The 26245-nt window shown below is 41.2% G+C and overlaps 1 protein-coding gene across 22 annotated transcripts in view; it reads right to left on the reverse strand.

The window, feature by feature from the left end:
* Positions 1-3070: 3070 nt before the first annotated feature.
* gramd1bb (GRAM domain containing 1Bb) overlaps positions 3071-26245 on the reverse strand; it is a 104470-nt gene continuing 81295 nt past the window's right edge. For 11 of the 22 annotated variants that reach the window (XM_025897970.1, XM_025897961.1, XM_025897952.1 and 8 more), the window contains 21 exons: positions 25747-25957; positions 23929-23949; positions 22382-22405; positions 20488-20508; positions 19801-19824; positions 14478-14562; positions 13856-13959; positions 13636-13731; positions 12794-12874; positions 12536-12651; positions 11421-11580; positions 10889-11078; positions 10608-10751; positions 10382-10500; positions 10148-10290; positions 9884-9987; positions 9055-9349; positions 8854-8865; positions 8147-8254; positions 7716-7836; positions 3071-6983 (listed from right to left, as the gene is read on the reverse strand). In XM_025897970.1, the coding sequence (XP_025753755.1) occupies positions 6894-6983; positions 7716-7836; positions 8147-8254; positions 8854-8865; positions 9055-9349; positions 9884-9987; positions 10148-10290; positions 10382-10500; positions 10608-10751; positions 10889-11078; positions 11421-11580; positions 12536-12651; positions 12794-12874; positions 13636-13731; positions 13856-13959; positions 14478-14562; positions 19801-19824; positions 20488-20508; positions 22382-22405; positions 23929-23949; positions 25747-25860 (2172 nt within the window). In that variant the 5' untranslated portion in view covers positions 25861-25957 and the 3' untranslated portion in view covers positions 3071-6893. Of the gene's footprint in view, positions 6984-7715; positions 7837-8146; positions 8255-8853; positions 8866-9054; positions 9350-9883; positions 9988-10147; positions 10291-10381; positions 10501-10607; positions 10752-10888; positions 11079-11420; positions 11581-12535; positions 12652-12793; positions 12875-13635; positions 13732-13855; positions 13960-14477; positions 14563-19800; positions 19825-20487; positions 20509-22381; positions 22406-23928; positions 23950-24834; positions 24973-25746; positions 25958-26245 lie in introns of those variants that run through there. The other 11 variants (XM_025897954.1, XM_025897956.1, XM_025897955.1 and 8 more) reach the window with 11 other exon arrangements.

The raw sequence follows: 26245 nt of genomic DNA on the forward strand, positions 1-26245 counted from the left end.
TCATTGGACACGAGGGGCTGGCGGGGTGCTGTGCGTAAACGTTGTCCCATCCCCCTTGATTCATTACAGCGAGGCGTCGACCTCACCCATCTTCCCATCACCGACACTAATGTAATTCTTCAGGAGGCAGTAAAACTCTGAGATGTTATTATCCCGAAGCAATTTAACGTCACAAGCGCAGAAATGTAATTAAACAACGGCAAGACATAAACAAAAGGGCATCAAGTGAAGAGGATCCAATAATCTGATCTCACATGTCTTTTCAACAACATCTAGTTTGTATTGATCTGCCTCATCTCTATGTGTTGTCTATAGCAAATGATTAACTCGTGATTTAATGGGGCAACAAGTTTTCCTCCTTCTTCATTTCACCCCCTGCTGCTCGCTGTGCTGCATGTCTTCTGGATGCTGAGGAATGCAGAGCACATCTTCCAATCAACGCTGTAAAAATGTGTATGAATGTTTTATAAAGTGCACGATTTTGTTTAGTCTGTGCAAGAAAGACACCAAGTATTGAACAAGGCACAGGATAAGCAATTCATTCATTACCATTATTTTGCATTTTTTGAGGCTTTTACTTTGCACATGCACATTTCTGCGGTTTTTATGGCGTTATAATTAAATAATTAACAAGCAATTTATGAAACATAAAATGAGACAACAGGGAGCTGTAAGAATCACGTGAGCAGTCTCCTCTGACTGCGGAAGGTTATGACAGAGTTGTTCTGTAGGTACAAATCCTAAAAATAACAACACTTCCAAGACATGACATCCATATTTAAAAGTCTTATGATTTTATTTTTTGAGTGCAGTAACAGATGAATATTTCATCCATGCGTCACACGCTATTTTCCTCAATACTACTCTCTCTGTTAAGTCTTCTGAGGTCAACCATATTGTGTCTGTAGCAACCGCAGTCAAAAGAAAGTATATGCTTTTTAAATTCTAAGGTTTTAGGTGTCAGTATATAATAAAAATTATTTGGTCCTTAGCAAGTTAGCAACAAACAGAAGACATGACATATTAAAACGTGTCATTATTTATTTAACAGACATTAAAGCACGATGCAGAAACAGTGTGCAAAATATTAAGTACACAATTATTTCTTAATGGTATTAAGAGTGTGGGTTAGGTGCTGCCAATCAAATGCACTGAATTAGCTGATCATCAGCAAGTGTGAACATCTCTATTAAAGCAGAGGTTTTGGAAGTTTGTTCATCTGGAGCATTCAGGTGTGTGTTAACATGATGCCACAGAGGAAAGACATCAGCAACGATCCTAGAAGAAGCAACTGTTGCTGCACATAAGTCTGGAATAATTATAAGGCCATTTCCAAACAAGCTACAGTCCATCATTCTGCAGTGGAGAGATTATTCACAAGCAGAAAACACTCGAGGCAGCTGCCAGTCTTCCCAGAAGTGAGAAATTTACCTCAAGGTCAGACTCGGCAATGCTCAGAGAAACTGCCATAAAAACCACCACAGAACAAGAAAATCCCAAGAGCCACATCTCAGACTCTAAGGCCTCAGTCAACATGCTAAATGTTAAAGTTAATCATAGTACAAATAAAAAAACACTGATCAAATATGGCTTTTTTGTAACTGTTGCTGGTTCAAAGCCCATTCTCTCTATAAGGAACAGGGCAGCTCCATTTAGGTTTCCAAAGTTGCATCTGAACAAATTCTTCTGGAACAATGTGCTTTGCACAGACAAAACTAAAGTGGAGATGCTTGGCAATAATGCACAGCACCATGTCTGGACAACAAGACAGAAAATCAGCACAAGCACCTCATACCAACCAGACACCTGGCGAGTCGACTATGAGCTCCTGTGGATACCAAAGTATTCTAGAGTCAAATATGAGGCCATCTGTTTGACAACTAAAGCTTCCCAAACTGGGTTATGCAGCAGTGACTTCAAGCACAGAAGCAAATGTACAACAGAATGGCCCAAAAAAGACATCAAAGTGTTTCAGTGGCAACAAAGTTCAAACCTCAACCTGATTGAAATGCTGTGGTGGAAGATCTGTGCTTAAACTTAGAAGAATGAAACCTCACTGAACTGAATCAACAAAAACTGTAGAGAAGAATGGGATTACATTTCCATGATGTGACAATTATAAGATAAAGTCATACAGAAATCTTATTTTGTGAAAGTTATTGCCGATAAAACAAACAACTGAATCATGGGGTGTACTTTGGTATTTTTATGTGCTGCTTCTGCACTTCTTAAAAAAGCGACACGGTGCTAGGTTCTTAGACTCTCAGAGCCACTGATTGATTTTTTTTCATTTATTTTGGGGTTTGTGAAGCAAATTCTAATTCTATGCTATTTACTCTTTCGAGTTTTGTGTTTTTTTTTTCCTGAGTTTTCTTATTTATATTAGTAGTCGTCAGTTCTTCTTTAAATAGTATTAGTTCCCTTTTCTGTCCACTCGCTCCTTGTTTCGTCTCAGTGTGTTGTCAGCTTCCGCCTCCATGTTTGTTTACCTTTAATGTGTGTCTAGTTTATATGTTCATGTCGGGTTCACATTCCATAGTCACTGACTCTGTATTTATGTTTCCTGTTTTAGTTTGCTAATCCTTAGTCTTGTGTGCACTGTATTCAGTTTTCCTCCCTCTCATCAGTTACTTCCTGTCCACCTGTGTCTTGGTACTGTGTCCCAGGTGTTTCTTCTCTGCTCTAATCTCCCCGCTGTGTATTTATACACTTTCCTTCTATTGTCAGATCGTAGTTCAGTTCTCTAGCATCATTCTGGTCTCTGGTCCCTCGTGAATTTAAATAGTTTGCACTTGTTTTGCATCTAGTTTTGTGTTTGGCCTTATGTAGATTTCCATCAATCCAGTAATGCTTTTGTTAACCTCTCCATCTTGGGTCCTAACACAACATATCCTGACAGTAAGAGCTCACGTGTTGCTGTTTATCTGAGGTTGTATTTACCTCATTCTAAGATCTGCTAAGGATCCGTTTTTGTGATTCAACTCCAGAGTTTCATGAATATTAATTTTCTTCTCACTCATTACTGCATTTGTGAAACTCAAAAGTAACCACACCAAAAACAGCAGCAGCATTTGTTTTAGTATTTTTTCTTTATTCAAACTTCCAACCTCTACTTCACATGAACCAGAAAGCCACTTTTATCTCCCATCTCTATGAGGCAAAAGTCATCAGCAAGTCAAAGCCTACGCGCAGCGCAGGTCGGATTCTTTTGACAGTGTGCGTGTGTGCACACTGCAGATATACACAACATATACATACAGCATATTCATCTCATGTAGAAATTTCACTAAAAGTCTAGAGATCAAAACCTTTAAAAAAACATACAGCAGAATTCTCTTTGAACAGAACTACACAGTACATGTTTTATCAAGACACACTCGAAGAAGAGCATGAGTTTTAATCAGTGGTCGTTTTCAGGAGGTTGCATGTGATTCCTACTGTGTGTTAACCAAGGCTGTTAGTCAGCACTGTGTTGCAAGGGTAGCTCTGTTGCCTATAGGCGAATGCCCAATGGATACAGTTAACAAAGCACGTACAGATACTCCATCTGCTGTCAGTGACAAAATCTCCTGGATCACCTTGGTTCCACAGTTGTGCAGCGATAGCAACCATACAATCATTCGATTAACACAGATTAACTGCGTGAGTGCATGCTAGGAGAGAAAGAGTGAAAGCAAAGGAACAGAAAAAAAAAAAGAAGTGTTGATTGCTATAGAACGAAACTTAATATGTTTAATTTGCTGGTAAAAATGAGAAATGAGTTCTGAAGAAAAAGAAAAACGAGAAGTAAATTTGCATAACTGCTCAGATTTGTGAAATAAAACTTAAGTTTGCTGTCGCAACAGCTTCCTCAAGAGCCCGATCGAGCGTCTGACTTGGACTGAGGTGACATTGACTGCTTCACTCAGCCGTGACGGTGAAAACGTGTCATTATCAGTAAAACCATCTCAATCGAGCATTTACTACAGAAGCGTCTGAAAACAAAGAAGAAGAAAAAAATCTACTCACTACACTTGAAAACAAACTCTTAAAGCATTTCAGTTACATTTCCATGTATATGCACCGTCATACACACAAAGCATAACTGCACTATAATCGTTCAGTGCCTTCGGGATTGTGAAGGTGATTTCTATAAAACAGAAAGCATCTCAAAACCACTCACATTCACGTCTTAAGGTTTCTGTGTGTTATCGTCACTGTGCCTTCTTCAAATGGAACGCGCTCAATATGTCGGTGAATAACACGCCACCGTAAAGTTATCTGCTTGCCCTCATACCATCTTTGCTCCAGAAAACGGACGAGAAGGTGTGCCAGGCTAAGTTCGGGGCGAGGCCTCAGCAAACGTAACACTGCTTTTTATATAGCTGCTTTCAGCTGCTCCCTTATTCACAAGGGGTTGCCATAGCGGGCAGCTCCGTGTGTTTGATTCGGCAGATTTTTAAATTATTTTTTTTTTTACACCGGGTGCCGTTCCTGATGCAACCCCAAATAGGGATTTGTGTATCATTCTGGGATCAAACCTGGGGCTCTTGTTAGGTGAATGAGTAAACCACCACACTAACACCTGTGTGTGTATGTATATATATATATATATATATGACATACATGATAAATACTTCATTTAAAACAATACGTCCTCTGTGAAAGTACATTTCTACTTTCTTTTGGTTCAATTTAGTTGCATAAAGTTAATTCTCATGCTTTCACTGCATCCAAGACAGACACTTGAAACGGGGAAAGGTAGGGTACATTTTGAGTTAACGCAGGTATTTTTAAAGGAAGAGATTTCGATTTTGAGGAATGTGCTTATGCTCTCACTTTTTAATTTCTTTTTACTGAGAGTAAGATGAAAAGATCCTACCTAGATGCCAAATATGAAGGTAGATCTAAACTTACAAAGAATGAATAAAAACTGTCAGGCTGAATTTCTTTTAGTATCCTATTTACTTACTTAGTTTACACATGTGACAGTAGCATCCAATCATATCATCCAACCTTACGAAAAGAGAGCAAATGTGCAGATTTCCTAAAATGCCAAAACCTCTTCCTGTTTAGCAAACAGCGGCCGCTAATGTGGTGAACCGAACAGAAGAGTTGCTCACAGGGGGCACGAAGGGTTCATTTCCAAAATATCATGTATCCATTTCATTTTTGCAATCTGCAAAAAAATGTATTTGATGTTTTTTTTCCTGCCCTTATTTAGAAAAGGCTGTCACAGCAGGTAGCTCCGGGTATTTTTGATTTTAAGCGAGATGCTCTTACTGACACAACCTCAAAGGGATTTGTGTTTCCTCCTGCGGTCGAGCCAGGCATCGTTTAGCTTCTTAGCCAAATGTGCATGTGACACTACCTAACCAATTGAAGCTGTTTCCAGCTGTCTGATACATCATTTTGGAACAAAACTCTTCAAATGTGCAGCTGCACCCTGGTGGGACTAATGCAAGGCAGCATCCAAACACATCAGCATTTAAAAAAAAAAGAAAAAGAGAAAAAAAGGCAGTCCAGCTGGAAGAGCCAGAAAAGAAACAGACATGTGGAATGGTAAAAATTCCTGCACACACACTTGTGCACAAACTCTCTCACACACACACACACACACATACACATTTAAACGCTCACGTGCGCGAACATAATCGCGCGAATGAAGAATCATACTTGCACACTGGACATGTCACAGACATATCTGGCATGCATCTTTAGAAGAAAACACTTTTTGTTAGAAATTCTTTAACTGGTCTAGAGCTCTGATCATTTCTGTATATACATAAATTAACAATAAATATAGGTAATGTTTTTTATATATTTTGAAATATATATATATATATATTATTAAATAATGAAATATTCTTATATATTTCAAATATATTCATGACCTCTTTCCAATCTGAAACATTTTCAAAGAGATATAATCACAGTTTAGTAATAAAACATGTAAGAACACAGGACTCCCTACTGGTCGGTCTAGCTGCAGCGTCCCCGTTTCAAAGTTTATCAAGTTGTGATCAAAGTCCAGCCTTATTTTTTTTCTTTTTCTCCCCCAGACTAATACATTCGACTTCATCAGAAGGATGAGAAATAATGCGACATAAGGTAGGTAACACTGTGACAGGAGAAACCGAGCCTGCGAATCGCATCTTATCAATCTTACGCTCATCGGTACGTCAGGGAACCAGCCCGGACAGAAACCACACAGTCCAGGCTCAAACAAGGCAATAAGGGCTGATCAGTGAAGCTGATCTCCCAGCTACAATACGTCTTTTCTCGTGGAGTGAACCTGTCCTCTGATCACCTGGAGGTTTACTGAAGGGACGCTGCAGCGAGGACCTCTAGGGTACGATTGGTTTGGAACAGTCGGAGAGCGTAGAAAGCCGTTACGACTCAAAAGGATCCCCCTCCCCTTTTCTTTGACTCAATCTCTCCTCTTCTTCTGTTCTTTTTCAGACACACATAGACTGGAACTGGACCACATTAACACTGACTGAGGGGAGATAGGTTGTCTAAATGCATGCAGTAGTTTTCCTTTGCTCTCTCCGCCACGCTCCTGGCTCACATGGCTTACAGTAGGATGCACTTGGAAATAAAGAGAGTAGAAGGAAACGATTATCCCCAAGGTGTTTAGAGGAAGCAAGTCTTGCACCTCCTCTTGTTGGGGATACCTCGATTCCTGTGTGTGATCGGGACACTTTCTGTCCGTGGTTTCGTCCTCTGGGGGTGGTTTTAACTTCCGTACGCTAGAGATGACTGTTCCTCTCTTTATGTCCATGGATCCGCTCACTATTGGTCCCACCACCCCCCTCTGTTCTCTCTCTGTGTTGCCGCTGACGGCATACTGGTTCAAAAAGAAAACCGGTCCCGTATTGCACAGCATGCCCTCATGGCCTGATGGTAGTGTGTCAGTGATAGCGACTCCGCTTCTCCTCAGTCTCAGAGGTGTAGTCCCTTAAACCAATGCCTCTCTGGAGGTTCAATAAAGAGTCTTTCATCTGAAGAAGCAAAACAACAGGAACACATGTTAAATAGTATTTTCTCCATTTTAATAACAGGCGAAAAAGTTATTTAAAGTGAAGTTAATAATTTTATCATTGGTGACATCTGAAAAACAACATAAGGTGATTGATGATTACTGGAAATGTTACAACTGCACGATCAGTGTCTAGAAAATTTCCAACTTAGAAAAGCTCCAATGAAATGTGGTATGAATGCACAGTAGAGAGGCCTTTTTTTCTTTTAATGAAGTATTTTCTGATTCTTGAATATAAAAATAAATATTTTAGCTGTAATTGAAGTAATAATCCAAGTGGACTGTGTGAAAACCAGTTTAAATATCAGGAGGAGGAGTTGGCACTGACTCTCGTGACAGCGCTCTATGAGTTGAATTTGTAAGGTGGGGCAATTCATTTCACTTTTTAATAAATCTACTGACATTCTTATTTAGTTCTAATATAGATAAACACCTACTAGCCACTCCATTAGCTTCTCAAAGTTCTCACAAACATGTTCAGAAATAGCATAAATGAAAATCAAGCTTGTTGGTGAGAGTTGAATGTATTTATGAGAACACGTACAATCTCTTCACAGAAATAATATTAAAATGACACTTATATTAAAAATGAAACTATTAAAAATATTGAAACACATAAATAAAAGTAAAACTACATTTTCAGAATTATTATTTTTTACTATCTGCTGTAAAAAAAAACCCCTTTTTTCTATACCTGGTCCAGCAGCACCACGGATGACTTGATAATCTCCCTCCACTTTTGCAGCTCAGCATCGTGGTACCGCTGCTGTGCCTCCAGGAGTTGGGCCCATTCCATCTGCGTCTGAGGCAGTTTACTTGGAAAAACACACACACACATAAACACACACAGAAACCTAAGGGTGCAGGCACCGAAGCATTATTTCCATTTTTTTCCATTCCGTTTTTTAAAAAAAACTTTTCAGTAAGCAAGCACAGAGATTTCCTGTTCGAGGCCATATGGATGCAGTTTACTTTACGCATGTGTGTGTGTGCCTGTGTATGTCTGTAATTGTATTACAGTGTTTGGGTATCTTTAATGTCTCTAACAGAAAGGTCTGTGTAAAAAATGATGACAAAAAAGTGCAAGAAACATGTGTACACATGGATCTGTTGGGGTGTGTTTACCTTTCATGAAACCGCAGACCTTGCCAGGTTGTTAAGGACTGCGCAGAGTACTCCAGCATCCACAGTTTGTAGAAAAGCATCATGTTGAGGAACACAAGCAGGACCAGGCTGGAGGAGGGCAAAGAGACAGAAATGAAGACAGAGAGTCAACAAACGAGGGCTCAGCTTCACTTTTAAATCATTCATAATGCCTCTAATGAGCTGGTATGAGCACTCTGATGTATACTGAAAGTACACTTTGACTGTGGGATGATTTTCAATAAATACCGAATACAGACAGATGAGAAATGTAATGATTAAATGAATCTCTGTTATGCTTTGGGGGCATTTTGCTCACATAGTTTGGATCTACTTGTAAACTTTATCCTCCCTGAAAGGAGTGGTTTTCTTCTAGGGTGAAAATACCCTTAAGCTCAGGACACAAGGGCGTCACTAAATGGTTTGATATGTACACACATGTGGGAACAAAGCTTCTTTAGAGTAATGAGAGTTCAACATCACTGAACGCCTATAGGAAACTTTGGACTGTGCATCAGTCAGTCAGTCACTCTCCACTGACATCGAGACATTAAATAAAAGAGCAAACTTGCTAAGGAACGCTAAAGCCAATCGGCCGACATAGAGCGGCCCAGTACCTTACTGAGACAGTTTGTTAGTTTTTCTATAATTTGTAACCTGTCTATATATCAGAGAACATATATGTGTACCTGAGACAGATCCTATGGATGGCAATGAAAGAAGAGGAGAAAGGAGTTACACTCAAAAGAACAATAATGACATATTTCTAAGGAAATTAAAAAAAGTCATGTCAGCATGTGTCAAATGTACATTTACATCCTAATGGACAACTATGCAGCCATCCTCACAGGAATGACGTGTGCACGTGTGTGCTCTGATGAGCTGCTTACACAAAGCTGATGATGAGCAGCAGTTTGGAAACGCTGTACAGAGCGAAGCCTCCGGGCAGGTGTTCTGGACTCTGGTGTCTCGTTTGCGTGGAGCCGGCCACGTGTTTGATCCTCTGGATCACTTCCTCATCTGTCGGCGTGGTAACGGGGCTGAGGGCCTCATCCAGATGCTGGCTGCGCATGTGGGGAAGCGGCCTCTTCTTGCGCCTCACTGTGGAGTTCTTCACCACTTTTGCCTTTGGAGACAGCTGGTGGGTCTCCAGGAGTATCTCCTCCAGTTTGGACAGCTCCAACTCTGAGAGAGAAAAAAGACACCTGTTACATATTTATATATATAGCACCCATGCACTTTGTTGAAAACATCCACATGCTTTTGTTCTCTTTTTAAGCATTAAGCAATGATTAGAATAAGATCACATCAAATGTTAAAATCAGTAAAAAAACAAACAAAACTATATTACCCACAATTTTTATGAATCATCTTCACAAGTTCACAACAATATACTAGGCCTTGGAGGACGGTACCATGTTGGCTGAGCATTTGAGCTTGACCTTCATTGTTAGCGCCCAAGATCATATCGAGCAACACCCCCTTTTCAGAAAAAATACGATGCTCTACGAACTCACAGTGACGCCATAACAGGCTGATGTCAGCAAATTCTAATAAAAAAACAAGCTGACGTCAGCATGTTGTAATAAAAGCATCATAAATACAGGTTTTAGCTTAGCCCTTGCTCTTCGAGTTGCGCTCTCTGAGTCTTCTTGTTAAGAAAACCACATGACTGATGTGACCAATCGAAACAGCCAACCAAACAACCGTTGAGTTTACCAAGATGGCGGAAGTTTTCTTCAAGCCCACTCCAGAAGTTCTTCTCTATGAAGCCTTTTACCAGCCCCCATGGCTGTTTCCTGTAACGCAGCTCTGTTGATATCCTAAGAGAAGAGGATGACTGTATTTATACACAGGTTTTGTCTTTGCAATAAAATGCTAAATAAATTGAGCTGAACTATGAAAAGAAACAGTTAAAAATAATTTAAACACAGTTAAAGATAAAAAAAAAAAAGAATTATGTCACGAAGTCTTATGACTCACCGTAACCGACACTTGTTCTTGGCCACCCTCGTGAGCATGTAGCGGTTGAGAGTGTAGAAGTAGTCATGATAGGGGACGTCGTGTGTGATGACCTCAGCATCAATGATGTAACACTCACTCTCCTGACTGGCTTTGTACAGAGTCTTATAAAATCAACAAAATGTAGTTTAAGTGTCTCATAAAGCAGAGGAGAGCTTAAATAACTAAACATGTTTCTACTTGACATGACTCTACCTGTGTCTCAGTGACTGTGGCTGTTTTAGGAGCCAGGGGGTTGGACAGAGAGATGGTGTACATGATTTCTCTGGTCTGGTTCCCATCTTCCTCCTTCTTCCACGGATGGTACACTATATCTGAAAAGCAAATGTTTGAATTGAATAAAGCCTGTCTTTTTAGCTAACTCTTTCCAAGGAGCTCAGACATGAGCTGGATCACGTGCAGGAACATCAGGCGTACCGACCTGAGAATCGCCTCTGCTCCATGAAGTCACTCATGAACTGAGACTCTGTGAAAAGTATGTCATACAGCTTGTCCACACTGAACTTGTAGATCTCATTGATATGCTGCCTGCCATTGAGATCCTCGTGGAAGGCTTGTACTTCTCCTACACCGCAAAGAAACACACATAACAAATAAAGAAAATACATTTTCTCGTGTTCAGACTTTAAATGATATCAATAGTCGTCCTGTTATAGCCTCTAAAATCTGTGAGAGCAAAGACCGTCCGCTCTCTGCAATTACCCTCGTCGTGTGTTTCTGAAGAATCACTGAGCTCAGTGGGGATGTCTTCATTGTCATTGAAGTCCAGTGATGGTGATGGGACAGGACCAGCAGGCCCACTGGTTTCATTCTTCTCCTCCACCACCAGAGGGACAGCCAGCAGATCACCATCTGGCAGGCAGTCTGCATATTCCTCAGCTGGGAGGTCAAACTGCGGAAAAACAATATGGTGAAGTTATTCAGAGATTCTGAGGTTTGCATGTGATGTGATTTGAATTTTTGTGAATTTTTAAGACCTCTACATCATCAGATTTTTTTTAAAAATCCTGAAAAACCTGAAAGAATTGCACAAAAATACTGAATGGAGCATTAATGATACAAATTAAAACTCTTATATGCAAACTGAAATTTTATTTCCCTTTTAAAGACATGAAAAAATTGCCAGAATAAACACTGAAATGTAAAAAAAGAAAAGAATTTTCTGCCAATGATTTCATGTTTCAGGCTTTACGTGGTTAAAAACAGAGTATAGAGCATAACTGCAATAACTTACTGTGATGGTATCGTGGTTGCCAGGGGTGGGGATGGTGCTGTTGGGGATGAGCTTCTTTTGTACAGGAGGAGGGCTCCCTTCAGGCTTGGCTTCTACGTTGTTCTTGGACAAGTTGTCATTGTTGATCTCGTTCTCTTCATTGGGAATCTCCTCACTGAACCTGAAGGCAATGGAGAAACGTGACAGCCCAAGACTTTACTGCACCGTAGAGACGTCTGCCTTAATAGATTAGCTAAGTTACAAATATGAGTTTCTGCCTGTAGTCTGGATGTAAGCAGTAAATGTGAATTTCTCTGTATGTAGACAGCAACAGATTTGCAACAGATGGCAAGAGATTTGTGATTTTTGCTTATCTGTCACAGGTAATCCCATGTTATCAGAGATTGCTGACTTGAGCCTGTTCAATCACAAACTGATAGCAGAGTGAGTCCTTTTTATTGACATTTTATTGTCAACTTGACACACCCAGATGGCTACTGATTGCGAGTATGACCTTGTCACTGTCTACGAATCAACCACTGCAAACGCAGCATAGTTCAAGGTTTTAAGTAGGAATGTTTTTCACGCTGGCCAACCAAAGGAACTAGCTACCATTACCGCTCCATGAGGGGAGTGCTATTGTTTCTGTATGTTTATATTATGTCACGGGTTCATGTGCTTCTATGTTTCTCGAATGAACGAGTTGTTCAAATACATTTTTTGGCTCTTCTGAGCACAGTGAGCCAAGTGCCATTTTTTTTAGATTATGTCATAAGGAACACAGACACCTCCACAGCCAATGTCTCCAAAACTGATGAACTCAACACAAAAAGATCGAGATCGATAACTAGCACTGGAGAAACATTAAACTTGAGTTTGAGGCAAACTTATGTGTATGTAGACATGTTCGTAACAAAGCCTTTAGCCTTTACTGTGAGTGCATTGTAGAATAAAAGCATTCAAACGGTGACTGTATTAATAGTACATCGGCACAGAAAATACTTCAGTATTTACTAACTGGCTCTGGCTCATGTTGGCCGGAATAATTATTTTCTAATTTGGGAAATTAGGTAACCAAATGATAATATTTATAGTGGTAGCCATAGTAACTGATGCAGCACCATAACCAGACGTACCCCATGGTGTTAAAGTCGTCATCGGGAGGAACGTAGTCCTCGTCGTCACTGGTCAGGCCGAGCTCGTTGCCATAGCACTGATGAACAAAGTGCCAGAGCTCTTTGGGGCACAGAGGCTGCAGAAGATCAAACCAGTTATAAGGAACGAAGAGAGTGAGGAGAGAACCATGCAGCAATTTTTTGTTTGTCATCCCATGTGTGGCAACAGAAAAAAAATATATAGACCAAAACATAAAGTCACAAATTGGATTTGCTGACCTTGTCGAGCAGCGCATTCTGCCACAGTCTGAACATCATCATGTACGTCCTGTCCCTGGCTCCGAACGAGGTGAAGAAGTGCTGCAGAGAATGAAACGCGATCTCGTATTAGCTGACATGGAACTAAAATAACACCATAAATAAAGGAATTTGCATCATATACAAAGATATGCAAATAGAAAAAAGGGAAGGGAGTCAGTTCTGGGAGATTAAAGAAGTGGAAACTACAAAAGTAACAAAATACAAAATGAAATGGAGAAATAATTTTGTAAATTAGTTGAAATAAATGAAAATAAAAACTAAAGCACATATTTATGACACATTTAAGGGTGCCCTCCATAATGTTTGAGGAAAAAGACACAATTTTGTAGCTTTGCCTCTGCTCACCACCACCCCACAGTGGGCTGTAAATCAAATATTTAATGTGTGATTCTAATGAAGACTTTGAACTTTAATTTTTACTTTTTCCAAGAAAGTACAGGGACTAGAAAGTTACTGAAACCACTTTAGTTTGCAGCTTGTTTGTTTGGGTCATTTGCATGCAGTTTTGTATTTAATAACTAAAAAAGCGCCTTTGTTTCACTGAGATCAGATGACTGACTAGGCCATAGAAGAATATCCTGTTCTTTTGCCTTTAGAAACTCTTGGTTTGCGTTTCCGGTGTGCTTTATCTCATCATCCATTTGCACCGTGAAGCTGTCTGATCAGTTTGGCAGTATTTGGCTGAATCTGAGCAGACAGCACAGCTCTGTACATTTCACACTTCATCTTTTGCTTCTATCAGCAGTCACATCATCAATAAACACTGACATGTACACACTGAAAACTTGCGTATCCCTTACCTTCTCAGTGTCCGTGCAGACCTGGATGGCATTGGGAATGAGCCGGGCAGTCTTCTCCTTTGTCATTGAGCAGATGTCCTTTAGCCGCACCGTCAGCTGTACACAAACACACACAAATGTACACCATTACACACACACACACACACACACACACACACACACACACACACACACACACACACAATACTGCCAGTAAGAATGCACAGAAGTGCAGCAATACCAGCGTTTCCCAGCGGAAGATGTTGCTATAGAAACAGATCCAGTTCTCAGAGAGGTAGAGTCGTCCCTGCAGGAGAATGTCCCGCTGAAGAGCACAGGAGTAGTCTGCAACATCAATGAGTCATGAAATCAGACCATCAGCGCTCACGTCGAGCATGATGGAAAATGAGAAAAAAGACGGCACAGGAACTGCACCATGTAGCACAGAAAACACCAACAAATACGACACAAAACTGTCCATTTCAGCAAGTTCGAGTCAAGTTCACATGCAGTTTGATTTAGTCGGAAGCATTTACGACAATGACTGTATTCATAGGAACACTGAGAAACTCTCAACAACAAATGAGCGAAACTTGTGTTCACATTTCGTGTTCACGTGAGTGCCGAAAAGGAAAAGGTCCCCTCAAACAATGACACTAAGACCTCTGAAGACCGTGGGATTTATTTTCCTCAGTGATAAAAATCTACACATATTCACAGTCATGCCATGATGTCAACCGGTGGGAATATCCCGTACTTGTCAGTGAGCCCCTCTCTGCTCCGGAAGGATTAATCATTTTCTAATTACTACCAAGCTGGCTGCACCCTGCCAGTACTCAGATGGCCTCAGTGTGTACACTCACCCACAATGAGTCTCTCTGTGTCAGGGAGCTGCTTGAAGAGTTTCCTAAAGTCCTCATTGCGCTGCTTGTATGTCGGGCTCAGCACCTGCAGTGACAGGCAGAGTCAGAAACCACACACACACAAACACACACTCGCATCCTCATGCTCTCTTCACAAGTGTTGCCTCTGTCACACAGCCTGGGTTACTTGTTTCCACGAGCATGTGAGATAATCTTGTTAAAACCACCCACAGGTTTGATCGGTATGTCCGCTTTACTTCAATCATGCCGTGACTTTCATCCTGTGGGGGATTTTCACAGTTACTGCAAATGGAAATACAGAGTACGGCAAGCAGAGGTATGTAGCCCGAGATATCTGAAAGGACGCATCATAACCGATTTAAAGCGCAATACAAGGAAAGAATCAGCCCAGTGCAAATCATTCAAAACACATGCTGCCATGACTGGTATTTATGAGTCAGGATATCCTATTTGCATTACAGGGCGACATATTTCTGACAGTGAGGCTTTTGTTGGATCATCGATGAAGCCTCAAGTGTAAACAACGCTGCAGACAGAGTTGGCTTACTAGGATCAAACGGGAAGCATATTCTGTTTCAGATGACCAGTATTTTTCTTTATGCTTGGCTTCAGCTGACTAGATTAGCCTGTGATATATCTCCAAACGTGTGCCAGAGGGAAGGCTCTCACTGTCCGTGCCAGATGCTTTCCTTCAACAGGAAAACTTCAGGAAAACATAACAGTAACAAGAGTTAAGCAGAAAGAAAAGAAAATACATATTCCTTTTGATCAAGGCTCAAGGGAGAAGAAAGTCCAAAGCCAAAAAGCTGAAAGTGTTGTTAAAAAAAACACATGCTGTTCACTGCAGACATCATCATGTTTCCGCTTTTTAAAACAACCCTAGAAACAACCTCCACTGTTGACAAATGAAGTCACTCACATAGTAACTGGACAATCGTGCCAAACAACAGGCCTCAGTGAGCTCGAGAAGATTTCAAATAGCAATGACTCACAGCCAAACCACTTGTTTGAATTATTGGTGGGGATTTACCACAGAACTACGCTTACAGCAGCATGCACAGCACACAAAGTTCCCTAAAAAAAAACCGCTGGGCGACCCTCTGTTTTGTCGCTTCAAGGTTACATTTTCATTTTTCATCGCTTCCCCCCGCGATGTTTTCGGCTTACGAGCTGGGGTCGACTTACAGCAGGAATCTCCTCACTGTCCCACTCGGGGTCTTGAAGGTCTGAGGCAGCCCAGCCCCACTCCCAACCCCATTCCCCTCTAGCTGGACCCTGCAGAACCCACAATGCCAACGCCTCATCCAGCTCCAGCATGGCCTCCCAGTCAGACAGCGTACAGTCCTCATCCAGTTCCATATTCAGGGTGCCAGATCCTTTTTGGTGCCTGGATGGAAGAAAGTTTTCCAAAAATGTGCCCCAGTGGGCTCGTCTCACAGCCGACTTAACTTGTTCCAGAAAAGTTGGGAAAATAAGAGAAGCCGGATAATGTGCGCAGCAGTTTGAAGCTGTAGTATCCGCGCCCCCCGCCTCCTCTTGGGTGCTGCTCCCTTTCAGCACTGAGCGGTGGACACAACGCACTCCAGCCACATGATTCCTGTCTCACTCTGTCTTTCTGTGCCGCTCTCTCGCTTCCTTTCACGCAGACAGGGAGAGGAGTTACGGCCGTTGCCCTCTAGTAACCCCAGCCAACAAGTCCTTGATTATCACGCCAGTAGCCTTTTCCTTTTTTCTGCTTACTCCTCCTCGTAAGTGTGCAAGCAGAGCGTGAGTGTGTGTGTGTGTGTGTGTATATTGCTGTCCAGGTCTGAGTGCCTGATAATTACTCTGTTTACGACCAGCAAAGAATGAGGCGAGTTTACTCTGCAGACTGGAGGATTAATATAAACAAAGATGTAGCTGGAGGGGAAAAAAGTAGGACTGAATAAAGGAAAAAAAAGCTAAAGTATGTGTTGAGTCCGTCTTACAGTCTGAGCGAGTGATTGAGTTATTGAGAACAGATGTGAGCATAACCTCCAGTTACCTCTGGCTGCAAAACAACACCATCAATCTTGAAAGGGACTGCACCGGGTCGCAAGCCAGGGTTTAAATAGCAGAGCGAAGAGAATGAATAAATACGCGCTCGATAATTCTTTGCTCTCGGGCTTTTAACGTTTATTTTATGAATGAAAGGCCGCTGGAATCCAAAGTACGAGCACTGAACGTGCTGAACGCCGGAGATTTCAAGGAACTGAAGGTATGGAGTGGTTCCTTCCTGCCTTGGTATTGAGGTCATTCATGCACTCCTGACACCTGATCCCCCTCTGCTACTTTCAGTGGGCGAGAAAGATGGAGAGCTTCTACTTCGGCAGCACTTAAAATCGATAGATTTTCTTAACAAAAAAAAAATGCTTCAGCGCTCAAAAACGTGGGCGCAGTTATGGAGGTCTGACTGGTGAGCAAAACAAAAACAAACAGAGAGGGAAAAAAACAAACCAAGCGTAACTGCGGCTTGGATTTTCATTGCTCTAAGCAAATTTATAAGTCATATTTGGGCACTGGAATCCAGCCACGAGTCCCATCTTTGCGTAAGTTGAGGAGGAAGCAGAGAGAAAAATATCACAGGCTTCTTGGAAAACATGCCTTTACATCATGAGCATGAAACTTTATGAAGGTTCATCCAGTACTTGTGGTATTTCCGTGTATTTGTGTACATTTTTTAGCTTTATAGCTTAAGGAAAGAAAGAGTTCATTGACTTGACTGTGACTTTGCATGCAGAGTTCAGGTGGCACAATGACGCCTAGGACGAACGGAGTATAAAGTGGAACTACCGACACACAGCGTGTATCGATCTGGTTAACTATTAACATGCTGGACAAACAGTAGGGGACGGAGGAGACTGGTACTGCAAACCTGGGTGGGGTTTTATGCTGTGTACCGGAGGAGTGTGTTTATCCTATTAACAATAAACCGCTCTCTATTTTACTACCGCTGTTGTTCATTTTATGGAAAGTTGGTCTGCATGCACTAAACTCGTCCACTGTCTACTGTCCAGATATCTCTTATCTTGCTATGTGTTGCTTGTTTTCTCTTTTCCTGCCAACTTCCTGGAGGCCACAAATTTGTGTAGATGCAAAGGGAATAAGAAAACGCAATTATGCTGCTCCTAAGAAAGTGAGGTGACCGTGCCTACCTCATAGGAAAGGTGGATGTTTAGTCACTGTAGTTTCGGAGTCGTGGCAGATCGTTACTGCCACGTAGACGTGCACTTACACACACATGCACACAGTGTCTGACAAGCTGGCGTATGAATGCTACAACACCTACGTGTCAGAACCAAGTGAACTGAAAAAGGATCTGTTAGACACACGTTTCTCCGGCTGATTGAGCTTTAGTAAAAACACATGTGTGTAAAGATTAGTGTACAAGATGTCAGGAAGGTAGTCCCGATGCTGATCAGTTAATTAAATTCACCATTATGAATCAGCTGTGATGGTGAATTTCACCCCGATTCACATTGTCAGCGGGGTTTGAAGAGAACATTGTAATGCCACTTCTGAATATACATATTAACGGATTACTCCATAAATGTGATATCAACATTTCTTATTTTCAGGCTTTTCCTCGCTGTTTGTGGCTCTGAGACCTGAGGCCAGCTATCCTGATTGAAGTTGTCTCACATACACACTGTATGTAGTTTTAGTCTTGAGCCAACGCAACTTCGAAATAACAACAACGTAAACTTCTTACTCTTAAGACGTCCACGAAGCTACAAAGACTGACTGGCTTGTTTGGGTGTGACTCTTAGCTTGGTGTGCTTAATGTGAGTTAATGCTGGAAAGCTTCATCCCTACATCACATGTGCTGATTTAAATTTGATGGCTCAAGTCTTCTCTGTATGTCAAAACAAAATACTATTTTTAACTTGTAAGCCACAGTAGATTTGTCTTTTGTGTCCATAGCATTTACTCATCACCAAACATTTCAGTCTTATTTAAAGACTAAATAATTTCCTTTCAACATCTGGGCGCTGTAAGCTAATGCATATATGTATATGCAGTATATGTGTGGACTGTTTTCAGCTGCAGAACTGAAACAGATGGCAGGCTTGTCATACAAAGGGACTCAAAGGAGCACGCATGTAAACAGCTGTGACCGTGTTCAGGGTAAAAACACGGCACACAGCGCTTCCGCTGACAAAAATGCAGATCTGCAACACAAAGGAACAAGAAAACGTGGCAATTAATGAGCAGGATCGCTTCATTGTTAAGTTTGGTGTTTTACAGAGATTTGTTGACAGCAACATAATCTGGGGGTAAGGGCAGATCATCCTGCCATCTTGCACACGACATGTACACTGTGCTGGTAGCCGGCAGTATATCATCTATAAGTATGACAGTGACATCTGTGAGAGATTATCAGTGCAGTCCAGTGGTTTGCAAACTATAATGTCCGTTTTCTGGTGATTTTATTGAAATAAAACTAATGACATTAGCATCAGGAAACTCTCGTGCGTCTGCCTCCTCTGCTTAAACTGTAATAATTGAAGTTAATGTGGCTCCTTCCCCTGTGGTGCCTCTTTTCTCCACCAGGGGGCCCACCCCACAGTTTGAGAACCACAGGACGGCACTTACAGCAGTGATTATCACTTGTTACGGTCTGTTCCAGATAGTAGGTCAGTAGAGGAAATGAAATGTGTTTATTACAGCTGAGTGCATTAGCGAAGTATTGAAAAGCTTTCAGAATCCTTTTTCATGTTTCAGCTATGTTTAGTTAGGGCCTTGTGTTGTCTCCTTGTTTTAATGCCAGACTAAGTGTCCGTGCTTATCAGGACACAGGAAAGAGAGTTGGGCAGGAGGAAAACATGCCACAACCTACAGCACCATGCTTCATTCCCATGGCGCATTCAGAAGCCCTTGTGATGGTTTACTGAGCTGCTTAGTAGAGTGAGGAACTCAGTGTGCTACCACCTGTTGCACGCCAGAAATAGAAATTCACTTGTGCTCACAGGTCCACGTGTAAAATGCGAACCCTTTGAACACTCTTACCGCTAAGAAGGAATAATTGTGCTGTACGATTCTTCCACACCGTGTTGGAAACACAATATGGAAGATCTTGTTTTTGAGCTTTATCATGACAGCACAGTGCTTTCTATTTCAGCGTGTCACTTGCTGGCGGTAGCAGCGCTGAGGGCTGAGGGCTGAGGGAAGGCAATGGAATGAGAAACAGGCAGGAGGGATATCAAAAAATCCCACCAGTCTGAGAGCAAGAGAGACAAGTCAAAGATAATCAGGGCTGGACAAAAATACAAGTCATGCTTACTCTCAGGATGTGTTGTCTTTCATGCTGGGGAGAGAGGGGAAGAGTGTACACACAGGGAATAAAAGAAAGGAAATAAAACAACAGAAAAAATAAAAAGAGCACAAAATGGGGGGAAAATCCAATAAACACCCTTCTGTAGAAACTATGTTCTCACTTATTAGTGGTTAAATCCACTTAAACCCACACAGCTGGCAACCTTTTTGTGTTAAAAAAAAAAAGGTTTAAAATATTTGTTAAGTGGATGTTCAGTGGCTATCTACAAAGAGAACCATGGATAGGAAAACAGTGTTAGCACACCACCATGTGGTGAAAACACAAAACTGCAATAATCTGCGTCGATTCTATACTGTGTGACACCAGTGAAATATGTGGGCATATTAGTCAAATCTTGCACTGCAGTGCTGCACGATTGTTGTCTTGCTTTGCTGCATCAAAGGCCCACTTGCTGCTATTTTAAGCCTCCTGCTAATCCCTTCCTGCAGGACCAGTAACGCACACTGGTGGTTCAGTGCTCCAGTAAACAAGGTCAAGGACAACAGACCTTTCAGCTCCTAAGCAGTGTTAGCAACTAAACCAACACTTTCAGGAGTCACAAACATGACATGAAGACACCCCAGCACACATACGCAATCCTCACACACACACAAACACATACAGACACAAGGAGATAAAGAAGGCGTGACTTACGTTGTACCAGCTTTGGCTCTTCTGTGGAAAGAGAAAAAGAGGAAAAGCATTTAACTCGGTGGAACTAGTGAACAGTGCAGCAGGCTTGAAGGCTTATGCAGATATACACGATCACCTTTTTTAATAACCAGATCCATCAGATGTAAAACAATATTTTTTTAACAGAAGAATTCCCCACACTATTTAAATAACGTACTCTATCCTGAACATGGAAACGATGGAGGGTTAAATTATCTTCCAGTCCACTTACGTATGCACCCAGAAAGACTTGTCTACTTATGAATCAAATATAGGACTTTTCCCCAAATCTTCCAAGGAAGACCTGCTTCCTGTGTTGGTGGAACTGAAAGTAATTTAAGTAATTTGCTTAAAATAAGCATGTTGCGTGCTGCATTCGCTGACTGGATATACTATGTTTGTATTTCAAAATTCCTTTACAACAAGACGTACATCGACATGTCTTCAAAAATCATCACATTGCCTGCGTGGAGTTTACTTTTTAAAGAAAATGTGAAATTAATTCACCTTCGTAGTTTAGAGAGAGCTGTGACGATATTTAAATGACCTGTAATGGGTGTGAAACGTGTCACTGGTGATTTTCTATAATTTGTTCATTTGCGGTCTCTTCTTAGACAAACAATCGCGTCTGTTGCGGTTTTACAGCAGCAGAGGGCAGCAGAGGTGCAGCCTAATAAGATTCACAATTCCATTCACATAAACACACTTTCAACTCTAACAGTCTAAAAGCAAAAAGTCCCACAGAGGTAACATGCAGGTGATCATTCAAAGGGAGAACAAAGAAGAGGGTTTTCACGGGAAGAAGACGGGGACTAAAGAGGAGAAAGTGCATCATACAGCATGTGTCTGGCAGCAGAGGGACGATTGACAAAGAAATATTATACTAATAAACAAACAAAAAAAACCCCAAACTGGCACAGTAAGTTAAGTCTGATGTGAATAACAAATGATGTAATTCAGTTTAAAGTCCTATACTCAGGATCTACGCGGCGCCTGGCTAAACTGCTCAAAACAGGAAGCAGCAGTCAATATGCACGAATTAATTTTTGTATATCAACATCTCATCTTTTTATTTATACAGAATTCACTTGGTGGATCCTACACTGGCAACAAAATCTTATTTTCCTACTTTGCAGATAATCCAGAACGAGTTTTGGCAAGAACACAGAGAAAAAAAAAAAGTCGATGATGTTGATTATGACAGTGTAACTGAAGAGTGAGTCATATGTTTCGTACCACACTTTGACTCGGGAGCTTTAGAAATTGCCACAAAACACAAATCATGGACTGAATGAAGCACTAAATATCGCAAAACTGTAATGTTAAAACACAGAAATATTTAGTTTGTTTGTTTTCTGTCCAACAGGGTTTGCTGCTTTTCTGGTGTGCGCAGCGTCAGCTAGCATTGAGCTGCAGAAGCAGGCCCAAGGCCTGGCTGTGATGATCGCTGGGCTAATGTGCGCTAATCTGATCTGAAGGTGACAGAGAGAAATTACTCAGAGTCCACTGTCTGGACAAGGCATGCATGTATGCATGTGCCACTGTGTTTGATTTTGTGGTTTAAATTTAAGGACATATTGTTTTAAAGAAATAGTTTTGTGTTGGGGCAAAAGAATTGGCTCGAATAACATATTTTGTCATTTACAGTGCTGACAATCACTACAGTGGAATCGGTCTTCTGATTAAACCGGGCTGATTATTTAACATTTCAGAATAAAATCAGGGTCCTTTCGCATTGATTCAGAGTTTGGGGGAGCACTGGAAAGGACAAGAGGGACAGGAACTAGAAATCCTGGGTAAGTGGAGGCCTAAGGGACTCAATGGGAGGCAGCAGGGATTGTGAATGGGTCAAATGAAAACAAGAAGAAATGCTTACTTTAATCAGGTTTAGCCTGTCATACTGAAAGAAAATTAAAGAGAAAACAAAAATGTCAACTAAAGCAATGAGCAACGTAAACACAGAGAGGAATGGAAACGAGACACACTGATATCGTAAGCGCCTGTGGCTCAAGTACAACTCTGGAATAACACTGCCAATACCGATGTAACAGCGTCAGAGGGCTGACTGACGGGTTAGCTTTGCCTCTCCATTTAGCTGGATATGTTACATTAGATGCCTGATTGATCAGTCTTACATCATGACTGCTGTTTATGCTTTCTTGCATAAAGGCACGGCGCAGACGTTTCTTCCACCAAATGCATCTTTGATTTGTGCATCATTAGGGTTGGGGCGATCGAGCTCACGTTGCTTGGACCTAATGCCATTGCTGAGGTCATGTAACCACTGCAGGCCACAGAGGCTTTATATATATATATATATATATATACACATATATATAGTAGATATTGCAAAAGAGTTAGGGTGGGGGGGCAGAGGGTTCAAACTGTGGCACATAAAAGGAAAGTGATGTGATCAATTAGGATCCATGTGTGTGCACTAAACTGATTGTGTGACTGCGCAGCAGCAAACAGAGCATCAGGAGGGCTCTCTTCACACCAACCTCCCATTTTTGCGTCTTTCTATTCATTTATGGTAAAAAAACAAACAAAACAACAACAACTTTTTAATCGCACCCTATAGCCTGAGTCACTGTATAGCCGAGCCATAAACTGAATGACTGACATGAAAAACACTGCGACAAGTAGCAAATTAGATGATGTGGCTACAGTATAGCTGATGCACCAAAATGTGACTGCATTCTGGAGAATTTTGGGGCCTGTGGTGCAGGAAAAAATTTATTAATTAAATTTTAAAAAAGAGAGAAGATGAATTTCTTTCATGTGATGACAGAGAGGCTGTTCAAATAAAGATCCAGTCCTGCTGCTCTGGACTAGGATGCTGGCAGGATTTTAAAGAGTTCATCCTTCTACAGCAAGGGAATTACAGTACACAGCATAACAGATATAAAGCACTCATTACCGCAGTGTAATAGCGAGATAAGTTTGTAAAGAGAGTTACAGGACAAAGGCCCAAGCAGGGAACAGGAAGAGGAGGTGAGGAAGGAATTTGGACAATTATATGCAATATTTATTTATCTATTTAGTGAATTTCTCTACATCTGAATAGGAAAAAAACCCAAAAAATAAACCTGATGTGACATTTCTGTAGAAATTCATTTCATATAAAACCACCAGAAAGGGAAAGGAAGGAAAGAGGAAAAGGAAAGGAAGTGAGTGAGGTTGCGTAGGGTTATTGGTATTGCAAGAAACGTCCATCTGCTGTGATGAAGGGTGCAGATGGGGATCGCAACGGCTGCAGTGTGCACAAGGGGGCAAGCCGGGTTTCAGGGGGAAGCATTCGAAAAACAGGAATATTGTTTTTTTGGGGGGGTTTTCACAGCGCAGCTCACAAGACAGGAGGTGTTGCAGAGGGGAAGTGGGCACGGAAATATTAGAAGAACAGAAAAAAAGAGTAATGCTTACTTTGGAAAGACGCTTGTGAGACTAGCATGCAATCAGGAGAAGAACAAAGAACAAAAAAATCAGATAGAAAAATGAAACCCCAAAAACGAAACAAACTGCAAGAAGAAACAGCTGACAGTACCAACAGAAGAGCTGAACAGTCTTTATCAGATGGTATGTATTATCATTATGGCATGTAGCAGCAGCAGCAGCAGCAGCAGCAGCGAGAAGAGAGAGACGGCGTGCACAGTGTGATGTGGAGAAATGAAAACGATCTCAAAAACCCAACGGAGATCAGCGGAGACGGATGAGGAAAAGGCAAAAAAGGAGATGGAGTGTGATGCCTTGTATCTTCTGTGAGAATACCTGACTTTCAAAGATTTAAATTCGCTTGTGACGAGAAATGCTGATGAGAACTCAGATAGATCCAAAAAGGAAAAAACTCCAACACTTGAAAGCTACACAGAGAACATGCTCAGTGCAAGAAATCCTAATCTCTGATTTGAAACCACTGTTTACATTTTGTTGTTTAATAAGCTAAAACAGGTACAGCAGGAATATAAAACTTTACTGATTGGCTTCTTTAATCTTTTATTGTAAAATTAGCGGAAAAAATGTGTGTTCGGGGACTGAGGAGCAATAGAGAGAATAGTGTTATCTGTTTAGACTGGTTTTGGAGGGGTGGAGTGATAGTTACAGATCATCAGTCACCTACCAAGTCAATAACTGATCCTAACACGTGCGTCACTACACTAGAAAATAACTAAAGCCGGGCCAACACTGACGTGTTAGTGCAGCCACAGTTACACAGCTGGATCACAACTATCAGAGAGTCAGGAGGACTAATTTAGAAGATGAAAAAATTAATGCAACATAGCAGGACTAAAATCACAGAGAAAACCCAAAGAACAGCAGGGATTTGCTAACCTCATTTTGCTGCCCTCCTATTGATTTATGTCTGTTTTCTACACAATTATATTCTTGCTGAGCGGAAGCGTTCACGTTATAAAACCAAATCTTCTCCAGAGTCCTGAAATTCGTCTCCACCATCTTACTGTATTTGAGCCAAAGTGGAAACAACAACGTATAAATTACACTCAGCTGTAATAATGTGTACTGCTTAGGTTTGAGGTTAAAGACAACATATTGTCAAAGCAGGTAACACTTTATACTAAAGATCATTATTAAATGATGAATAGATAGCTAATAAACAGCTTACTTATTTTGAACAAACAGTTTTTGATGTTATATTACATTATAATTAATAATGTTTAATAATTGGTTAAAATAAGCAGCTTTAAATGTTCAGTACTCAGTTAAAAGGCGTCCCTGATAATGACTGATGCCCAATCAAATCAGTTAGTGTACAAACTAGTTAACTAGTTAAATGTTATTAATAATTATCAAACATAATCAGTGATAATTCCTTCACACTGAAATAATTTTTACTACAGTTTAATTAATTCTCAATGAATAATTTATTACTGAGGATTATTACTAAGTGTTTCACGTAGGCCTTATCCTGCCCGTCTCACCTTTATCTTTGTCTGTGATATTGACACCTGGTGTCCCACTGTGAAGCAGCTCTCTGTGACGCAAAGTGTTGTCGAGGTGTACGGGGGCCTCTCTTTCTGCAGTTCTGAGTGTTTTGGGTGGAAAGGACACACAGCTCAAAAAGGGCTGAGAGATGCTGAGAGCTGGATCCTCTGGTTTTTCCACTTTTTTTTTTTAATATGCCAGTGAAAGTGCACCGTGTTTCAGTCTGTATTGTATTTCCATCTGATCAGATCCCAGACGATGCATCGAGAAGATAAAAAGGCGAATCTCCCGGTCACTCACCTTTGAGTTCTTTCCCCCGCTTCGCGCTGACTGCACGGAGTACGTTCTCTGGACAACCTGCTCAGGCGTGGAGGGGGACTTGTCAGAGGAGTGGTCTGAACCCTTCTCCACCATGTTCTCACCCTCCTGGCTCTGTGGTGTGGGAGAGCGCGAGCGTTTACGCAGGACTGGTGAGCAGGCGGGCGTGCTCTTGTTTGAGTTACTGGCAGTGCTAAAAAAAAAACACAAAAAAACAAAAAAAGAGAAAAAGAAGAGAATTCATTCCAATGTGATTTTTACCCTCACAACACATATTAAGACAAACTGCTCTGCATGACAGCGCTGACCTGCAGGTCAGTGTGGACAGCAGCACAGCACGTACACTGTTTGCTCAGCCTTACATCACTTGAGGCTTAATAGGCTTGAAGCACCATGTGCTAACCTGGCTAATAATGGCCAAGCTAATACGGGAACTCGAAAACAACAACAACAACAACAACAAAAGCAGCAATGATGAAAC

Source organism: Oreochromis niloticus, linkage group LG14, assembly GCF_001858045.2.
Source record: "Oreochromis niloticus isolate F11D_XX linkage group LG14, O_niloticus_UMD_NMBU, whole genome shotgun sequence".
Lineage (NCBI taxonomy): Eukaryota > Metazoa > Chordata > Actinopteri > Cichliformes > Cichlidae > Oreochromis > Oreochromis niloticus.